General features: G+C 48.5%; 1 protein-coding gene across 4 annotated transcripts; it reads left to right on the top strand.

The window, feature by feature from the left end:
• Window positions 1-992: 992 nt before the first annotated feature.
• PEF1 (penta-EF-hand domain containing 1) lies at window positions 993-16,288 on the top strand. 4 transcript variants are annotated; one of them, XM_025389421.1, is made up of 6 exons: window positions 1,370-1,387; window positions 10,654-10,696; window positions 10,859-10,951; window positions 12,843-12,998; window positions 13,511-13,654; window positions 15,310-16,288. In XM_025389421.1, exons 4-6 carry the CDS (start codon window positions 12,923-12,925, stop codon window positions 15,537-15,539), a joined length of 450 nt encoding a protein of 149 aa, XP_025245206.1. In that variant the 5' UTR covers window positions 1,370-1,387; window positions 10,654-10,696; window positions 10,859-10,951; window positions 12,843-12,922; the 3' UTR covers window positions 15,540-16,288. The 4 variants fall into 4 exon arrangements, with proteins under 4 accessions (XP_025245198.1, XP_025245196.1, XP_025245206.1 ...); XM_025389413.1 differs by having other exon boundaries at window positions 993-1,387; window positions 10,654-10,951; window positions 15,402-16,288; XM_025389411.1 differs by having other exon boundaries at window positions 993-1,387; window positions 10,654-10,951.
• The last annotated feature ends 425 nt before the right edge of the window (window positions 16,289-16,713 follow it).

Genomic DNA, 16,713 nt, shown 5'->3' with positions numbered 1-16,713 from the left:
ATCTGTGCGACAAACCACCACGGCACACATTTACCTATGTAACAAACCACATCCTGCATATATACCCCTGATCTTAAAATAAAAGTTGGAAATTTGAAAAAAAAAAAAAAAAAAAAAAAACTTGCCAAAGGTGATACAGTTAGAAAGTGATAAAACAAAGATCCTCCCTCCAAAGCAGAAGTGCTGAATGGTGGAACTGAGCACAGAAATACAGAGTAGCAGAAGGGGCGGTAAGATTGGAAAGGTGAGGTTGGGCCAGATTCTGAAGGGGCCTGGAGTGCCAGAATGAAGAGACTGGGCCTTATTTTGTAGGCGTGGATGAACAGCATCCGTTGTAGGCTGTGCAATGGGTAAGTGGCATGATCAGCACTGTGATTTTGGAAAGTGCACTTGGTTAGATAGATGGGCTAGGCTGGATAACACTTCGTAATAATCGTGTCAGTCGCTGTACTAGATACTGGAGTTATAATGACAAGCAAAACCGGACAAAACCCTAGCCCACCTGGAAGAACTTGACAAAGTAATCAAATAAGCACACAAATAAGTGTACAACCGGAACCACTGAGTGGCAAGTACATGGTGCTGAGATCACTCAGTCACCAGGATTTGACCTGCGATGGGGAACAACCTAGACTTCCCTGCTGAGAACTGGACATCCATTGACCCCGGTTCTAGGCCACCCACTGTGAGCTAGGGCAAGTCAATTGCCTCTCTGGACCTCAGTTTCACCATTTATGAAGAAAGAGGCACTAGATAATTCAATTTTCCTTCAACTCTAACGGTCTGGGATTTTTTTCTCCAAAGACCACAGATCTGTATCCCACTACAAGGCTACTAACTGGTACCCAGTGTTTTGACATTAGAAAAGCAATTCCGCCATTGCCTCTCCCTACCGGGAAGAGTCGGTGGGTTCCCCCTTGTCAGGGGAACCGCCCGCCCCCCTCCTCTCCTTTCCCGCGGCTCCTCTGCGGAAACTCAGGAGCTACGCCAGCAACTACGTCACTATCATGCGTCCCACTTGCCAGGTTATAACATGGCTACCGCAGCGACATCCCACCCAGGCTTCTCACTAAATATCCCAACCTGACCACCGCTTGGGCCCACTCCAGCTCAGAAAAGGGAGGAACATTAGCGCCGGCACAGCGGCCAAGACTTCCGGAAGCTCCATCAGTCACTTAGCTCCCCTGGTCTCTCGGGTAGGCATCCGCCCACCGCCCTATCGTCACTTCCGTCGGCCGATTGCGCCCAAGATTGACAGGCATGGACGTCCAGTCAGATGCGGGCCCAGCCCCAAAACCGGGCGAGGGGCGGGTTTGAGAGCGGAAAGCCCCACCCCTTGCCTGCGTGTGACGTCAGAATCGCCATGGCCAGCTATCCGTACCGGCAGGTGAGTGTGTGAGGGACCCGCGAATCCAGGTAGCGGCCGTGCCAAGCGCAGGACCGGCGCCCTCCTGCTCTTTTTCCCCGCTTTCTCCGCGCCCTTCCCACGATGGGTTCGCTTCAGCGAGGCCTCGCGCTGTAGAGAACCGAAAAGGGACCGTCGGTCGCGCCCGGCTCACGTCATGAAGGACCGCACATTCGCGAGGTTGTGTCGCGTCCCCTTTGACGTCGCTCACGCGAGGATTTGGGGACCTTGGACCCCACAGGTCCAGGCTGGCGCTGGCCTGGGCTCCACAGCCCCCCAAGGCCCCCACGGGGGCCTTGGGCGGGGGCATCAGCCATGACCGGACGTTTAGAGTTCTGGTTCCGTCGATCTAGTTTGAGGCGTCGGATAAAAATCCAGGCTTCCGGACCCACCCCACACTACATCAGAGTCATCAGGAAACTTTGGTCGTAGCAGGCGCCACAAGTGAGCTGGTTTGACCACTGACTTAGTTCAGCACCGCCATTTCGCATGTAGAAAAGTGAACCCCGAGAAGACACAGAACTTACCTGAAGTCACCAGGCAGTTAGGCAGCAGGGCCGAGGTCAGAACCCGGGCTGCCTTCAGATTCCTCTTCCCCAGCGTATATTCAGTGAGGAATACCACAGCAAGGTGATTCTGTGGCCAGAATTGTTTGTTGGGTGATAGTAGGGTGTTGAAGTGCACTTTGGAGTCAGAGGTAGGTTCATACCTTAGCTCTCCTACCTAAATAGTTGTGAGCCCTTGAGCAAGATGTTTTGCCTTTCTGAGTCCAAGTATCCTCCTGTAAAATAGGGCCGAATAATAGGATCTGCCTCATAAAGCTATTGTGGAGAGTCAGGAGGTGATGCTTACGAAGCGTTTGGTACATAGTGAGGTGTAACAAGTGTTGCCCTTTAGCATTTTGATTTTTACTAGACTAAAAGGCCAGTGCCCAGAGGGTCCTCAAAATAGACCCCTCATTTTACAGAGGAGGAAATGAAGCCCACAGAGGCCTGCGATCGCACAGTTATTTAGGAGATGAAACCCGTGCAGGAAATTTGGGAAAACAAGGTCAACTGGTATATTACACAGTGCTCAGCTGAGTATAGTCACATGCCAAAAGATGTAACAGCCCTTCCAAAGAGTGCAGTCTTGTACGGGTTACACAGTATTCGGACCTCCATTATCCTAATCACGAAGGCTCTATCGGCAAGCAGGTATTATTACCCCTAATTAACTGCTAAGGAACAAACCCAAAGAGGTTAAGTGGCTTCCCAAAAGTCACATGTAGTAAGTGAGGGTGAGGCCATGACCAGAGCTTAGGACTTCTCTTATTGCATCCGTCGAGAGAGGTAGGAAAGAGGCCACTGCAGGCTGGAGTTAGGAGGAAGTGTAACATAGCAGTTGTTTCCTAAAGTCCGTTCCGTTTGCTGAGTCTTGTGAGGTATTAATAGATATTGTTAATATAGGAGGATTCTGTAGTTAACTAAAGTTTTGGAAATACTCTTCTTTAAGTATAGCTGAATAAGTTTGTTGACCACAAACAATTTCAAAATTCTTAATTTGCTAATGTACATGGTAAATCTTCCAGAAAGGAATATAATATGCAGTATTTCTTAAACACATTTAACCATAGAAACTCCCCCTTCCCTCTTTCTTTTCAGATGTCTGGTCACTTTTTGTGACTTTAGTATTTCTGAGCAACACAGGCTGAGAAAACATTCATAGTGCCTTGTTTCCCAGTGGCTGGTCTTCTGCCACAGAATCACCTGAGAGTTTGTTTAAGAAAGCACGCTTTCGGGTCCCGCTTCAGACCTGTTCTGTACCCAGGAATCTACATACTAATAAGCATTAGGGACAATTTGTGTGCATCCTAAAAACAGTGACAGGTTAGACAGACCTGTGCTAGAATTTTAGCTGTGTTAATAGTTATATACCCTTGGACAAACTAAGGGCTCTAAGCCTCAGCTTCCTCACCTGTTATATAAAGGGAGAAATAATACCTGTGAAAAGGGCTAAAATGAGGTTGAAATGCAGGGAGCCTGGCACGTTGCTAGTGCCTAGTACATGCCAGTGTCTGGTGGCAGCTCTTGCTGCTGTGACTGCTCTCATGATGCTATGCTGCCTGGGCTATTCTTGGAGTGAAATACTGAAAAGGAGCACAGAGAGAGGAGTCTGGAATAGAAAAAGAAATGTTGCTTTTTTTCCTACCATACCCTTGTCCGCCTCCTGGTCTCAGGTGTTCTAAGAAAGGAAACCGGTTGTTTTAGAGCATCTCAGTCAGTGCTGCCTCCCCTCCACCCACTACATAGCTTTGGAGGATTCCAGCCTATTGTTAGGAGTCAGAATTCCTGTAATTTTCCACTGCTTCCAGTCCAGGGTACCCAAGCAGGGACTGGGTATTGGAGTAGTAAAATTCAGGCACCCTTTGGTCTTACAGGGGAACCACCTTGGTGGATTTCAGTGCTTAAGAGCTTAGTTTCTGAAGCCAGAGAGAGTTGGTGTCAAATCCCTGCTTTGCCACTCCTTTGCAGAAGTTTGTTGCAAAAATCTGAGACTCAGTTTTCCCTTTTTTTAAAAAAACATTTTTATTTATTTATTTATTTTTGAGACAGAGTCTCGCTCTGTCACCCAGGCTGGAGTGCAGTGGCACAATCTTGGCTCACTGCAACCTCTGCCTCCCGGGTTCAAGCAGTTCTCCTGCCTCAGCCTCCCAAGTAGCTGGAATTACAGGTGCCTGCCACCACACCTGGCTGATTTTTTTTGTATTTTTAGTAGAGATGGGGTTTCGCCATGTTGGCCAGGTTGGTCTCAAACTCCTGACCTCAGGTGATCCACCTGCCTCAGCCTCCCAAAGTGCTGGGATTACAGGGATGAGCCACCATGCCTGGACTAGTTTTCCCTTCTTTAAAATGGAGTCATAATAGTATATACCTCAGAATTACTCTAAAGATTAAATACGATAATCCATGTAAAGTGCCAGGTATGGTGTTGGGCATGTAGAATACTCCCAAGTGGAGGAGTAATGCAGTTATGCAGATTGAAGAGGCAATGTGATAAGTATTAAATGGGAGTAAGCGTAAGGTACAGCACCGGAGAGTGAGATACCTAACTCAGTCTAGGGGTACATCAAGCCTTTTTAAAAAGAGGTGATATTTAAGCCAAAAACTGAATCACTGGTAGAACTTAGCTGAGTGAAGAAAGGAATGATATTCCAGTGGAGGAAATAGCTGCACAAAGCCCAGGAAGCAAGTAAGACAGCCTAGGATTTTGGAGGAACTTTAAGAAGTTCAGTGTAGTTGTAGTGATGTGGGGGAAAGGGGTAGGAAATTAGACTAGAAAGGTAAGCAAGGGCCAGATCCCAAAGGGACTTGTGTGCGTTTTTGGGGAGTGTGGCTTCATCCTAAGAGTAGGGAGGGAGCCAGTGAAGTGTTTTGTCCCATTTGTACTTCAGAGCGCTCACCGTGGGGTGCTGTGAGAATGGATTGAAGCAGGAGAAACAGGAAGCAGGGATACCGATTTTGACGCTATTGAGGTAATCTAGGCTAAAGAGAACTGTGACCTGGTAGAGGAGATTTGAGAAGCACGTAGGAGGTAGAGTTGAGAAAACTTGGTGCCTAAGTAAGGTGACAGAGAGGAAGAAGGAGGAGGTTCCCAGGAGGGCACTAAGGCTTTAGGTTTGCATGATTAGGCGGAAGGGGGCCCCATTCACTGAGATGAGAACACAGGGAGGCATGGGTTTGGAGGGAAGGTCCAGGAGGCTGCTGGTCTGTAGCTCCGGAGTGATGAAGCTGGAAAGATTTGAAAGTGTGAGCACAGAGGTAATTGAAGTCTGGGGATGGTTCTTGGCTCATTGTTTACTGGTTGCATACTTCTCTCCTATTTCAAGTGGTTCTGCTGGTGAATGCTTGAACCATTCCTTTTGTCTAGTGATTGTTTAACCCCTTAGTTTGGGCTTCCCACCTCCTCCCATGCACTTAAGAATAGCTCTGGGGTGCAGACCTGTCTTTGCAATGCTCCCTCCTCCATTCGTTGTCAGGGCTCAGCTTGGAACAGCCTTTGATACCTTTGAGCTTTACGGGGTCTTGAGGTTAGAAGAGTGAGTCCTCAGAACTGGAAAGAAAAAAGAAAAAAAACCCCGGACTTTCTGAGGTGGTTATTTGGGAGGAGGTAAGCTCCCTACTGCTTGCACGAGTGCAAGTAGAGATTCCACGTGGTGCTGCAGAGATTCCCTTATTAACTGAGAGGTTAGACTGAAGAATCTTTGGGGTGTTTTACAAAATGTGGCTCTTGAACTGGGTCTAGGTGCTGGGATGAAAAAGAATAAGATTTTCCTGAGACTCCCTGATTTCTGGGCTTGAAGGCTCTGAGAGATCACCTAATCCAGCCTTCCCCCTCTACCTCTGTCCGCGGTAGAAATTCATTATATTTGACAAAGACATTTAGCACAATCCCTCGCACAGACACATGCTAGGCTCTCACTCATTTATTGAGTGAACAAACGGGAGGGGGTAGTGTAGAGTCATGCAGACCCTGACTGGAATCCCAACTCACCAATTCTAGCTACATGATCTCAGGTATGGTATTAAACTCTCTGCCCCTTAATTTTCTCATCTGCAAAATGGAGATGATAGTGTTTACCTCACAGGACTGAGGATCAGTGAGAGCTGATTGAACTGGAAGCCCCTAGCAGAGCCTCAATAAATGTTCATTGCCCCCCGCTCCCCCAGGGCGTCAGGTGTAGCTTATTTGCAATCAGCCAGAGCCCTAGAGATAGTTTTTCTGTGTTGCTTCAGAAGCTGCAGTTACTGAACTCTTCCTGTCTTTTTTCTCCCACTTCACAATCTTGTGTTTATCGGTATGAAATAACTCTTGGAAAAGCTCTGAAAAGGGCTGGGAGCATGGAGTAGTGTAAAAGAACATGGAGTCAGGGACGCTGTTTTTCATTTCTGGTTCAGACCTTTGCTGACAACTCAGTGACACTGGGTGACCCTCTGTGAGGCAGGGACCACCTCATCTTCTTCCCCAAACTTCCTGTGTAGCCTGGATTCTGTCTCAGTTGGCTCCACCTCCTTCATCTTGTGCAAGCTAGAAAAACCCGAGTCATTCTAAACACTTTCCTCACTCCTCCATCTCTTTCCTAATCTAATTAGTCACCAAGTCATGTCTGGTCTATCTCTGAAATAGCTTCAGAATCCATTCCGTTCTCTTCATCCCCCAGTGTGCTGTCTGGTTCATGCCCTGCCTGCCCAACACCTGGGCTACTGCCTCCCTCGCTGGCTCATCCTCTACACCGCTGCTGGCTACTTCCCTAAACAAGGTTCTGATCACGTTCCTCTCCTATTGGAAACCCTTCTATAGTGCTCTCTTTTCTCCGGCATAAAGCCCCAACCAGACTCTTTAGAGTGGTGTTCATTTGTTCAAATATTTGTGGAGACTTGCAGGTGCCAGGCACTGTGCTGGGCCCTGGGGTACCATGATGAGTGAGGCCCAGTGTCTGTCCCTTGGGAGCTTGCTGTTGGATGGGGGAGATGCTAGACAGACAGAAACTACTCTTAGACACTGATACCTCACAGCTAACTGAAATGCAGTGGGAGAGGTGCTTGGTCAAGGAGTGTATAAAGGGCCTGCCTTTCTGGGTTCACAAGGCATTCTTGGCTCTGCAGTTTAACTCATTCCCTGAATGCACTATGCTCACTCTGAAGTCTGTGCCTTTGTCTTTCTTCTCCCTTCTGTCTGGAGTGTCCTTCCCTGCCTGCCTTTTGGAGAATGCCTCTGCATCCTTCAAGGACCAATTCCAATATCACTGCCACTTCCTCCAGGAAGCTTTCCTTGATCCACCTCATGCGTTGTTTATTTATTCATTCTTCAAACAGCACAAAGTCCTCCATCTAAGCTTCCTTGATAGCACATAAGTAGATTTTTCTGTGGGCTCCTTAAGGACAGGACTTCATTTAGTTGTGTCCTCACATCTACCACAGAGCCTAGTACAATATCGTCACTCTGAAAATGTGTGCCAAATGAAGTCCTTTAACAGCTCTGTGGCTTAGTTTCTTCATCTGTAAAAGAGGCCAACTAACATCTTCCTTTTTTCTGTTAGGAGGCCATTGGCAAAATTCTGCCAGTAGTGTTTGTGTTTGTGAAAGTACTTTGTAAACTACAGAGGAGGTCTTTAATGCAGGACAGAAAGGAAAGGGTTTAATTGCTGCCAGACTACAGTAGCCGGAAGGGCAGGAGACCTGCCTGGCGCACCTGCTTTGTTGGCCTGGGGGTGTTTCTTGGGTGGTTTATAGGTGGTTTCCTAGATGCCAGATGCAGTTTATAGCTTTGTTCACAGGGCTTATAGTGGGGCAGCTACTTCTGGCTTCATGTCTGGCCTGTTCTTTGGGTGTGCCCAGATTCTGTAAAGTCCCCACTCCCTTTCCATCCTATGCTAGAATCCTGAGCCCTATTGCTTAAGGAAGGAACATTGTAGCAGGAGGCAGGGGGAGTCCTTGGGTGCAGAGGAGTGGTCCAGCCTTGTCTCTGCCTCCAGCTCACAGCATGACTTGGGCAAGTCCCTCCCTCCTCCCCGTCTGTCAAATGAGGGGGTTAGGTTAAGTGACTTGTCTTCTGGGTATTTCTCTTATCACACCTCTCCAACCCCTTGGGAATCTTGTTCATTCTCTAAGCCCTAGCTCAAATGCCACTCTCATGGAAGCACTCCCTGATTTTGCCCTCCTTCCTTTGCAGCCCTGTGGCACATGACTTATGTCTCCATTTCAAACACCTATTTTCCTTATGCTGTTTTGTTAGACATTACACAGTGTCTACATATTAAGTCCTGTTAACTGTGAGCTCCTTCAGATTGCTTCACTCTCCTTTATACCCCACCCCCCACAGTTCACCTGGCCCAGGATTTTGCTGATAATAGTAATTAATATAACAATAGCAGCTATGACTTATTGATCATTTGCTTTATGCCAGGCACTGTTGTGAAAACTATTTTTCTTATGTGAGTGGTTTTCAGACTGTCTTTTCAGTCACTGTGAGGGTTCTTCAGAGCCCCTCAGAATCTAGCAAGGGAAGGGGGTTCCATATGGTAGGGCTCTGGAGCCCCCACCTTACTTCAGCCAGAGCAACTTTCTTGTATTAGTTTTATTTATTTTAGCAAAGGATTCGTTCTTTCTCTTTTTTCTTTTTTCTTTTTTGGAGACAGGGTCTCTCTCTGTTACTCAGGTTGGAGTGTTGTGGCACAGTCACAGCTCACTGCAGCCTCCAACTCAGGCTCAAGTGATCCTCCCGCTTTAGCCTCCCAAGTAACAGGGACTACTGGTGTACCACCATGCCCAGCTGATTTAAAAAATTTTTTTGTAGAGGTGGGATCTTACTATGTTGCCCAGGTTGGTTATCAAAGGATTCTTTAGCTAAAAATTAAACAGAATTTTGCTGCATTTATTTCTTATACTCTGTAGAACAGTCCAATGAGGAAGGAATTGTTCTATTTGTGAGGAAGCAGGCTCAGAAAGATGAAGCCACAGGCCCACAGTCATGAACTCAGCTGATGGGAGCAGAGTTTTAAATTGAGATCTGTCTGACCCATTCTTGTCTGTGAAGGAGTCTTGCTAGTATAGTAGCTCTGACAGCTTCTAGGGAGGAAAAGCTCCCAAGGATTGCTGAGTTGGGGAGGTGACAGGGCCTGCTTCCTGCTCTCCCCACAAAAAACCTCATGAATTTGGCCTTAGCCTTAAGAGTAATTATCTCAAGCTATCAAACACAACAAAAAGAGAAAGCTCAGGCTCTCGGCAGCTTGGCCACTGGTGCACTCACAGCTTGATCTAGAACATATCTAGATGGTGCCATCCTCGGAGCTGGGCCTAGCTGCTGTCTGTGCCCTTGAGTTCAGCTTGTCTGCAGATGTGTTGGGGCTGTGCTCTGCTGCATCCTGTGCTAGCCATTTAGGGAGATGGAGCGGAACACTCCGAGCCTCAGGGATCCCTGGCTATTGGTGTGCGAAGATGGATGAAAGAGGGAATGCCCCCATGTATGTTCTAATGCACAGATGCCCTGGACATAGAGCCAAGAGACCCAGGTTCTGGTCCCAGCCCCTCCACACAGCCTGTGTGTGACTTTCCTGGACTTGAGTCTTGTCCTCTGTAGGAGGCTATTATTAATAGTGTTTATTGAGTGCTTAATCTGTGCCAGGCCCTGTGTCATGACTGGCCTCATTTCATTCACAAACTAACCTGAGAGGTAGCTTTATTATTCCCATTTTACAGCAGAAGATATTGAGGCTTAGAGAGGATAAGTCAGTCCAGTTAGTAAGTGGCAGAACCTGAACTTGAACTCTTGAACTGATTGTTTTTTGTTTGTTTGTTTGTTTTGAGACTGGGTCTTACTCTGTCACCCAGGCTGGAGTACAGTGGTGCGATCATGGCTCACTGTAGCCTCGATCTCCCCAGGCTCAGGTGAGCCTCCCACTTTAGCCTCCTGAGTCACTGGGACTAGAGGTGTACACCACCACACCTGGCTAATTTTTGTATTTTTTTTAGTAGAGATGTAGTTTTTCTATGTTGCTCAGGCTGGTCTCTAACTTCTGGGCTCAAGCGGTCTGCCTGCCTCAGACTTCCAAAGTGCTGTGATTACACAGGTGTGAACCACCATGCCTGGCTGTTGAACTGGCCGTTTAAACCACTGTATCATATTGCCTTAGAAATAGGGTCTCCCCTGCCTGCCTCACAGAGTTGTGAGTGAGGATAGGGAAATGTTTTTACATTAGGGTAAGGAAGACATGCTGTGGATGAATCCATGCTATAGCTATGTCATTTGTCCCTGATGAGGGTCAAGGGTGTGTGTTAGAGACTACATTTGCCCCATGAGTTCTGCAAATAGAGATGGGAGTACCACAGGATGGACATTTAGAATTCTGTTTGATTCATTTGCCTATTCATTCATACAGGAAATATTTACTGAGCATCCATTCTACAGTGGGAGCTGGGGATAAAGTAACAAACCAGACAGGATCCCACCCTTTGGTGTGCAGAAAAGGAGACTTAGGAAAGGAGGATTTCAACCCTGATTCTGCAAGTCATTGGCAGTGTGACTTTGGGTAACTCGTTGCTCCTCTGGAAGCCTCAGTTTACCCACCTGAGCAGTGAGATCGTAATTCCAACCCTGCCTATAGATCAGTTGAAAGGATGGTGGTGGAAGTGCTTTATGGCTGTGAAGTGCCATACTCTGCCTAGTTTCTGGCCTCATCATTCTGACTGATAATCTTGCTCTTCCTACAGGGCTGCCCAGGAGCTGCAGGACAAGCACCAGGAGCCCCTCCGGGTAGCTACTACCCTGGACCCCCCAATAGTGGAGGGCAGTATGGCAGTGGGCTACCCCCTGGTGGTTATGGGGGTCCTGCCCCTGGAGGGCCTTATGGACCACCAGCTGGTGGAGGGCCTTATGGACACCCCAATCCTGGCATGTTCCCCTCTGGAACTCCAGGAGGACCATATGGTGGTGCAGCTCCAGGGGGCCCCTATGGTCAGCCACCTCCAAGTTCCTATGGTGCCCAGCAGCCTGGGCCTTATGGACAGGGTAAGTAGTGATCTTGGACTCTGGGTACCTCTTGATGTGGTTCTGAGTTATCCATGGCCAGCCCTTGTCCTTCCTGTGGGTGTGCAGGCAGCCTGGTCTCTGGCACCTTAGCACCTTGCTTCCAGCTTCAGTGTGTGTCCTTAAAATGAGAAGTCTGTCAGCTAGTTTTGTTGCAAGCATTTATTTGTATTACTTGCTCATGCTTACTTTCTTTTGCTTATATGTCAGCAGCTGTTAGTTGGCTGTTAAGTTTCTGTTCCGTGTGTGTTTTCATTCAGGGATCCATGCTGAAGGAGCAGCTCCTGTTTGGGATATGTTATCTTTGTGGCAGAGAGAAAGAGCAGGAGAGCTAGCAGGAATGCACAATGCCTCTAAAAGTGTCTCTGAAGTACTGTATGTCTTGCCCACTCGCATTCTTTTGGCCAGAGCACCCCCTGATCAAGACTGACATCAGTAGGATGGGAATGGATGCCCCTCTGCAAGCCACCAGGCAGTGGGAGAGGATGTACAATGCTCTTATAGGGAAGGGGAGATTAGCAAATAATCTAATAATAGATTATTGAACTGGCCTTTTCAACCATTGTACCATATTAGTACAATGTCTGTGGGTGTGCAGACTGTGTCTCCTGGCTAGAGATTATTAGCCAGGAGAGGATAATATAGCCTACCATAGGGAGAAACTCAGTTTAAATATCCGTTTTTCTGTGAAAATATCTCAGAATACACACATTCCAGGCTCTTTGCTGAGGATTTTATTTTACTGTTATCTCATTTAATCATCACAACGATTCTGGGGAAATGGGTTCGTTTTAGAAACGTGGAAGTCATTATTCAGAAAATTAAACATTTTGCCTAACGTCACATAAGCTAGTAAAGATCAGAACTAGGGTTTGAATCCAGCTCTGCTTTGATTCCAAAGCCTGAGCTCTTCTATACAAACTACACAGATCAAACATGTTACAGAATCTCTCCTGCCCCAGGGCTGTGGCCCTTGCTCCCCTATGACACCGATGTTTTAGGATGATGGGTAGAACCTGCCTGGATTTTCCCAAGGAGGTCAGACTAATCCCTAAGTCAAGCAGATCTTTTTCCGTCTGTCGTTACTGAACTTTGGTACTAGGCAGTGGTTTCTGTCTTCCACAACTGCCCATGGCTGTCTTTGTGTGAAGGGACCCTTACTGTGGCCAGTTAACTCAGTGTCCTAAGATAGACAGACTTACCAGCTTCTACACCTTTTTTTTTTTTTTTGAGATGGAGTTTCGCTCTTGTTGTTCAGGCTGGAGTGCAATGGCGTGATCTTGGCTTACCACAACCTCCACCTCCCGGGTTCAAGAGATTCTCCTGCCTCCATCTCCCCAGTAGCTGGGATTACAGGCATGCGCCACCACGCCTGGCTAATTTTGTATTTTTAGTAGAGACGGGGTTTCTCCATGTTGGTCAGGCTGGTCTCGAACTCCCGACCTCAGGTGATATGCCTGCCTCGGCTTCCCAAAGTGGTGGGATTACAGGCGTGAGCCACCGTGCCCGGCCACTTCTACACTTTTATCTACCACCCATTCCCCCCCATCTCGCAGTTCAGCTTTTCCAGAGAATTCTTGAAATGCTACAGGAGTATGGGTCCCTGTTCCTTAAAAACATAAAATCAATTAAGAGTAGTGTCTGGAACATTATACAAGAACTCCAGAGGACTCATGGAATAGAAATCAACTGCAAATACTCATGAATCTTCACTGAAAGTCCTCTTCCATCAGAGTAAGAATGTCAGCTTGGTGGAAGACAGGGAAGGTGAATTTGTGAGGCTTTGTGTGTAGGAAAAACCTGTAGCCAGGAAGTTACTGAGGCTGGCCCTTCCTGGCATTTCTGTTGATGGCCTTCACACCCCTTCCTCCAGGTGGCACCCCTCCCAATGTGGATCCTGAGGCCTACTCCTGGTTCCAGTCGGTGGACTCAGATCACAGTGGCTATATCTCCATGAAGGAGCTAAAGCAGGCCCTGGTCAACTGCAATTGGTCCTCATTCAATGATGAGACCTGCCTCATGATGATAAGTGAGTCTCCGCCTTGCCCTTGGGCCCGAGCTGGGGCAGAGCCACCTGATAGTGTATAGTAGTTGGGTAGGTAGACATTCTGAAGAGAAATTCATTGACCAGGGAGGACTGCGGGGAGGAAGCTAGGTTCAGGGTGAGATCCCCTAGACTGAGAGCTCTTTTCCTGAGATCTTTCTTAAGTTCTAGACCCTGCCTAGTTACAGGCTAACTCAGTTTCCTCTTCGTAGAATGGTACTCCCTCCCCTGGTAGGAAACAGCAGGGAGGGGTCAGGTGCCAAGGCTGCAGAGAAAATGCAGTTCTGGATGGGGTGGGGCTAAAGGTGTCCAGAGTAGGAGGACGGTGCAACGCTTGATGTGGGTGTCTCAGGTGCAAGCATCTAGGCCCTAGGCCTTGGTTCTGTGAAGTCGCCTACTCCAGCCTTGGGAGAAGGGCTGCCTCAGTGGGGCCTGAGGGGGACCCTTGGCTTTCAGTCTTGAAGCCTTCCTTCCCTCCTTTCCCTCCTCACCTTCAGACATGTTTGACAAGACCAAGTCAGGCCGCATCGATGTCTACGGCTTCTCAGCCCTGTGGAAATTCATCCAGCAGTGGAAGAACCTCTTCCAGCAGTATGACCGGGACCGCTCGGGCTCCATTAGCTACACAGAGCTGCAGCAAGGTGCGGGTCATGGCTGGGGCACGATGGGCAGGACAGAGCTAGACTCTTCTCTTTACACCCTAAGATACACAAAGGGATTTCCTCTCGCTACGGAATGCCCACCTGCACTACAGAATGCTGTTCTCAGTGCAGGCCTGCGTCCCTCACCCCTTCTGTGACCCAGTTGGGGCACTGAGCCAAGATCCAGGGCAAGGAAACACCTGGGTCCAGAATCAGGGCTGGACCCTGGAGTGCTGGGTGAGATGGGCCCAGCCACAGGGAGCCTTAAGGATGGAAAACTGGCACCTTAAGGGCTATGAGACCAGTGTGTGTGGCTGAGGTGACTCCTTCCTCTCCAGTTTCTAGCATGTAGAATGGAAAGAGCCCTGAACAGGGCTCAGAAAGATGGGTCTGTTGCCACCCCAGCTAGTGGGCAGTTTCTCTCCCAACTTTGGGACCCCGAGCACTCTAAAAGTTGCAGTTGGGGAAGATGACCTGAGGCCACAGCCCCAGGTCTGGTTCCAAACTGACTCTGTAAGGCAGGAGGCCACAGTTTGGGCTCAGGCAGGTTAGTAAGAGGTGGAGGGGGAGGACCCAAGAGGGAGCTTTGCCACCCAGGAGGGAGAAAGGGCTCCCCAGAGAGTCTAGTCCTTTGCCCAGGCTGTGGATTTCATTCAGACTAAGGAGGTCTGTGGGCAGGAGTGAGTGCACCACATCTGCCCCCAGCAGAAGGGAGGGGAGGTGGCCTATAGTAATGACCTACTCTTGCCAGCTTTTGCCATGGATATTAGTAAGGGTGATAGTAACCACAGCAAAACAGATATTTACTGAATGCTTGCTATTTTTAATAGGCTTATGTGATTCATTCTTCCCATGTGCTAGGTACTATTTATAATTCCACACCCTTCAATTAAGAATCCCTTGTTATCTCCCTTTTACAGGTGAGAAAACTGAGGTTTAGTGTGGGTAACCTGCCTAAGGGCCTGCATAACAAATGGAGAGTTGAGGTTTTAGCCTGGCCTGGTAAGTTATGAACAGAGGAAGGAAGGAAGCAAGCATCCCAGTGAAGAGACAGGATGCTCCAAGAGACCTTGGAGTGGCGGTGACTTTATTAAAATAGCACTTACTGAGTGCTTTTTATGTGCCAGTCACTGTGCTAAGTAGCTTTACATGATCACCCATTTTAATCCTTGCTAGAACCTACAAGTTAAGTATTATCCCCATTTTAGAGATGATAAGATAGGGATAGTGAGGCTAAGCAACTTGCCCAGGGGCTGACTCCAGAGTGGGTCCTCATACCTCTGCTGTGCTGCCTCTGATGTCTGCCCCAAGCAGGGTGGTCCTGGGAGCTCAGGCTTCCTTTTGGAATGCAAATGAGTCAGAGATGATTGTGGATAGTCCGTTGTCATCTCTGGAATCCCATGAGCCTCAGTTGAAGAGACAATAATGGAGACTGGGAGAAAGAGGGATGAGGGCCTTCCACCTAAGGGTAGCATCCAGACAGGGCCCCTGTTGTGTTCCTGATATCTTAGACCCTTGGGATTTCTCTGCCCTCTTTATGCTTCTGTACCCGTCCTCTCGAAGTTCCTTGAACTGCTGTGATCCAGTATTGCTGATTGATGGAGGTGCTCATGGCAGGTTTTTGTGTGTCTGGTCTGTGTGCCCCTCTTCTCCAGCTCTGTCCCAAATGGGCTACAACCTGAGCCCCCAGTTCACCCAGCTTCTGGTCTCCCGCTACTGCCCACGCTCTGCCAATCCTGCCATGCAGCTGGACCGCTTCATCCAGGTGTGCACTCAGCTGCAGGTGCTGACAGAGGCCTTCCGGGAGAAGGACACAGCTGTACAAGGCAACATTCGGCTCAGCTTCGAGGACTTCGTCACCATGACAGCTTCTCGGATGCTATGACCCAACCCATCTGTGGAGAGTGGAGTGCACCAGTGACCTTTCCTGGCTTCTTAGAGTGAGAGAAGTATGTGGACATCTCTTCTTTTCCTGTCCCTTTAGAAGAACATTCTCCCTTGCTTGATGCAACACTGTTCCAAAAGAGGGTTGAGAGTCCTGCATCATAGCCACCAAATAGTGAGGACCGGGGCTAAGGCCACACAGATAGGGGCCTGATGGAGGAGAGGATGGAAGTTGAATGTCCTGATGGCCATGAGCAGTTGAGTGGCACAGCCTGGCACCAGGAGCAGGTTCTTGTAATGGAGTTAGTGTCCAGTCAGCTGAGCTCCACCCTGATGCCAGTGGTGAGTGTTCATTGGCCCATTATCGTTACTACCTGTGTTCCCTCACCAGGCCATCCTGTCACACGAGCCCATTTTCTCCAAAGTGGAATCTGACCAAGCATGAGAGAGATCTGCCCATGGGACCAGTGGCTTGGATTCCGCCACACCCGTAAATCCTTGTGTGTTAACTTCTAACTGCCTGGGGCTGGCTCTGCTCAGACAAATCTGCTCCCTGGGCCCCTCTGGCCAGGCTCTGCCTCCGCGGCTGGGACCCCTCACTTGCCTGCCATGCCCTGCCTGCTCGGCTTCAGTCTCCAGGGGACAGTGGGCACCTCTCTCTGCCAATACTTTTTTTAATTTGCATTTTTTTTCATTTGGGGCCAAAAGTCCAGTGAAATTGTAAGCTTCAATAAAAGGATGAAACTCTGGGGTTCCATGTTTTCCACCGTGATTTCTCAGCTACAGGTCCATCCACTCCTTCTTTCACCGACTATTTAAGTACATCCTATACACCAGCCATGCGGAAAGCAGCAGCTTGTGGGGACATGGCCTATGTGGGGCTCCTATCCACTGCCAGAGGGAAGTGAAGTGTAGGGTAGCCAGCTGGGGGCCCTGCCAGGTTCAGTTCAGTATGGCCTGAAGGTCTATTCAGGAAGCTATTTCATAGCAGTTTTAGGGCAGGCATTCTGGGTTGAAAGCAGCTACCTCAAACTTCATAGCCTGGCCTTTCTATTTTCTCAGGCCCTAGTTTTATCTTCCAGACAAACTCCATTTATTAAGTCATAACTTTCCCCCCATTTTTATTAAGCACAGACACCTGTACTTGCAAGTCAGATCTTTAGATCAGCATAATA

Source organism: Theropithecus gelada, chromosome 1, assembly GCF_003255815.1.
Source record: "Theropithecus gelada isolate Dixy chromosome 1, Tgel_1.0, whole genome shotgun sequence".
Lineage (NCBI taxonomy): Eukaryota > Metazoa > Chordata > Mammalia > Primates > Cercopithecidae > Theropithecus > Theropithecus gelada.
Note: the sequence above shows the minus strand (reverse complement) of the source record. Positions and strands in the feature narration are given on the sequence as shown.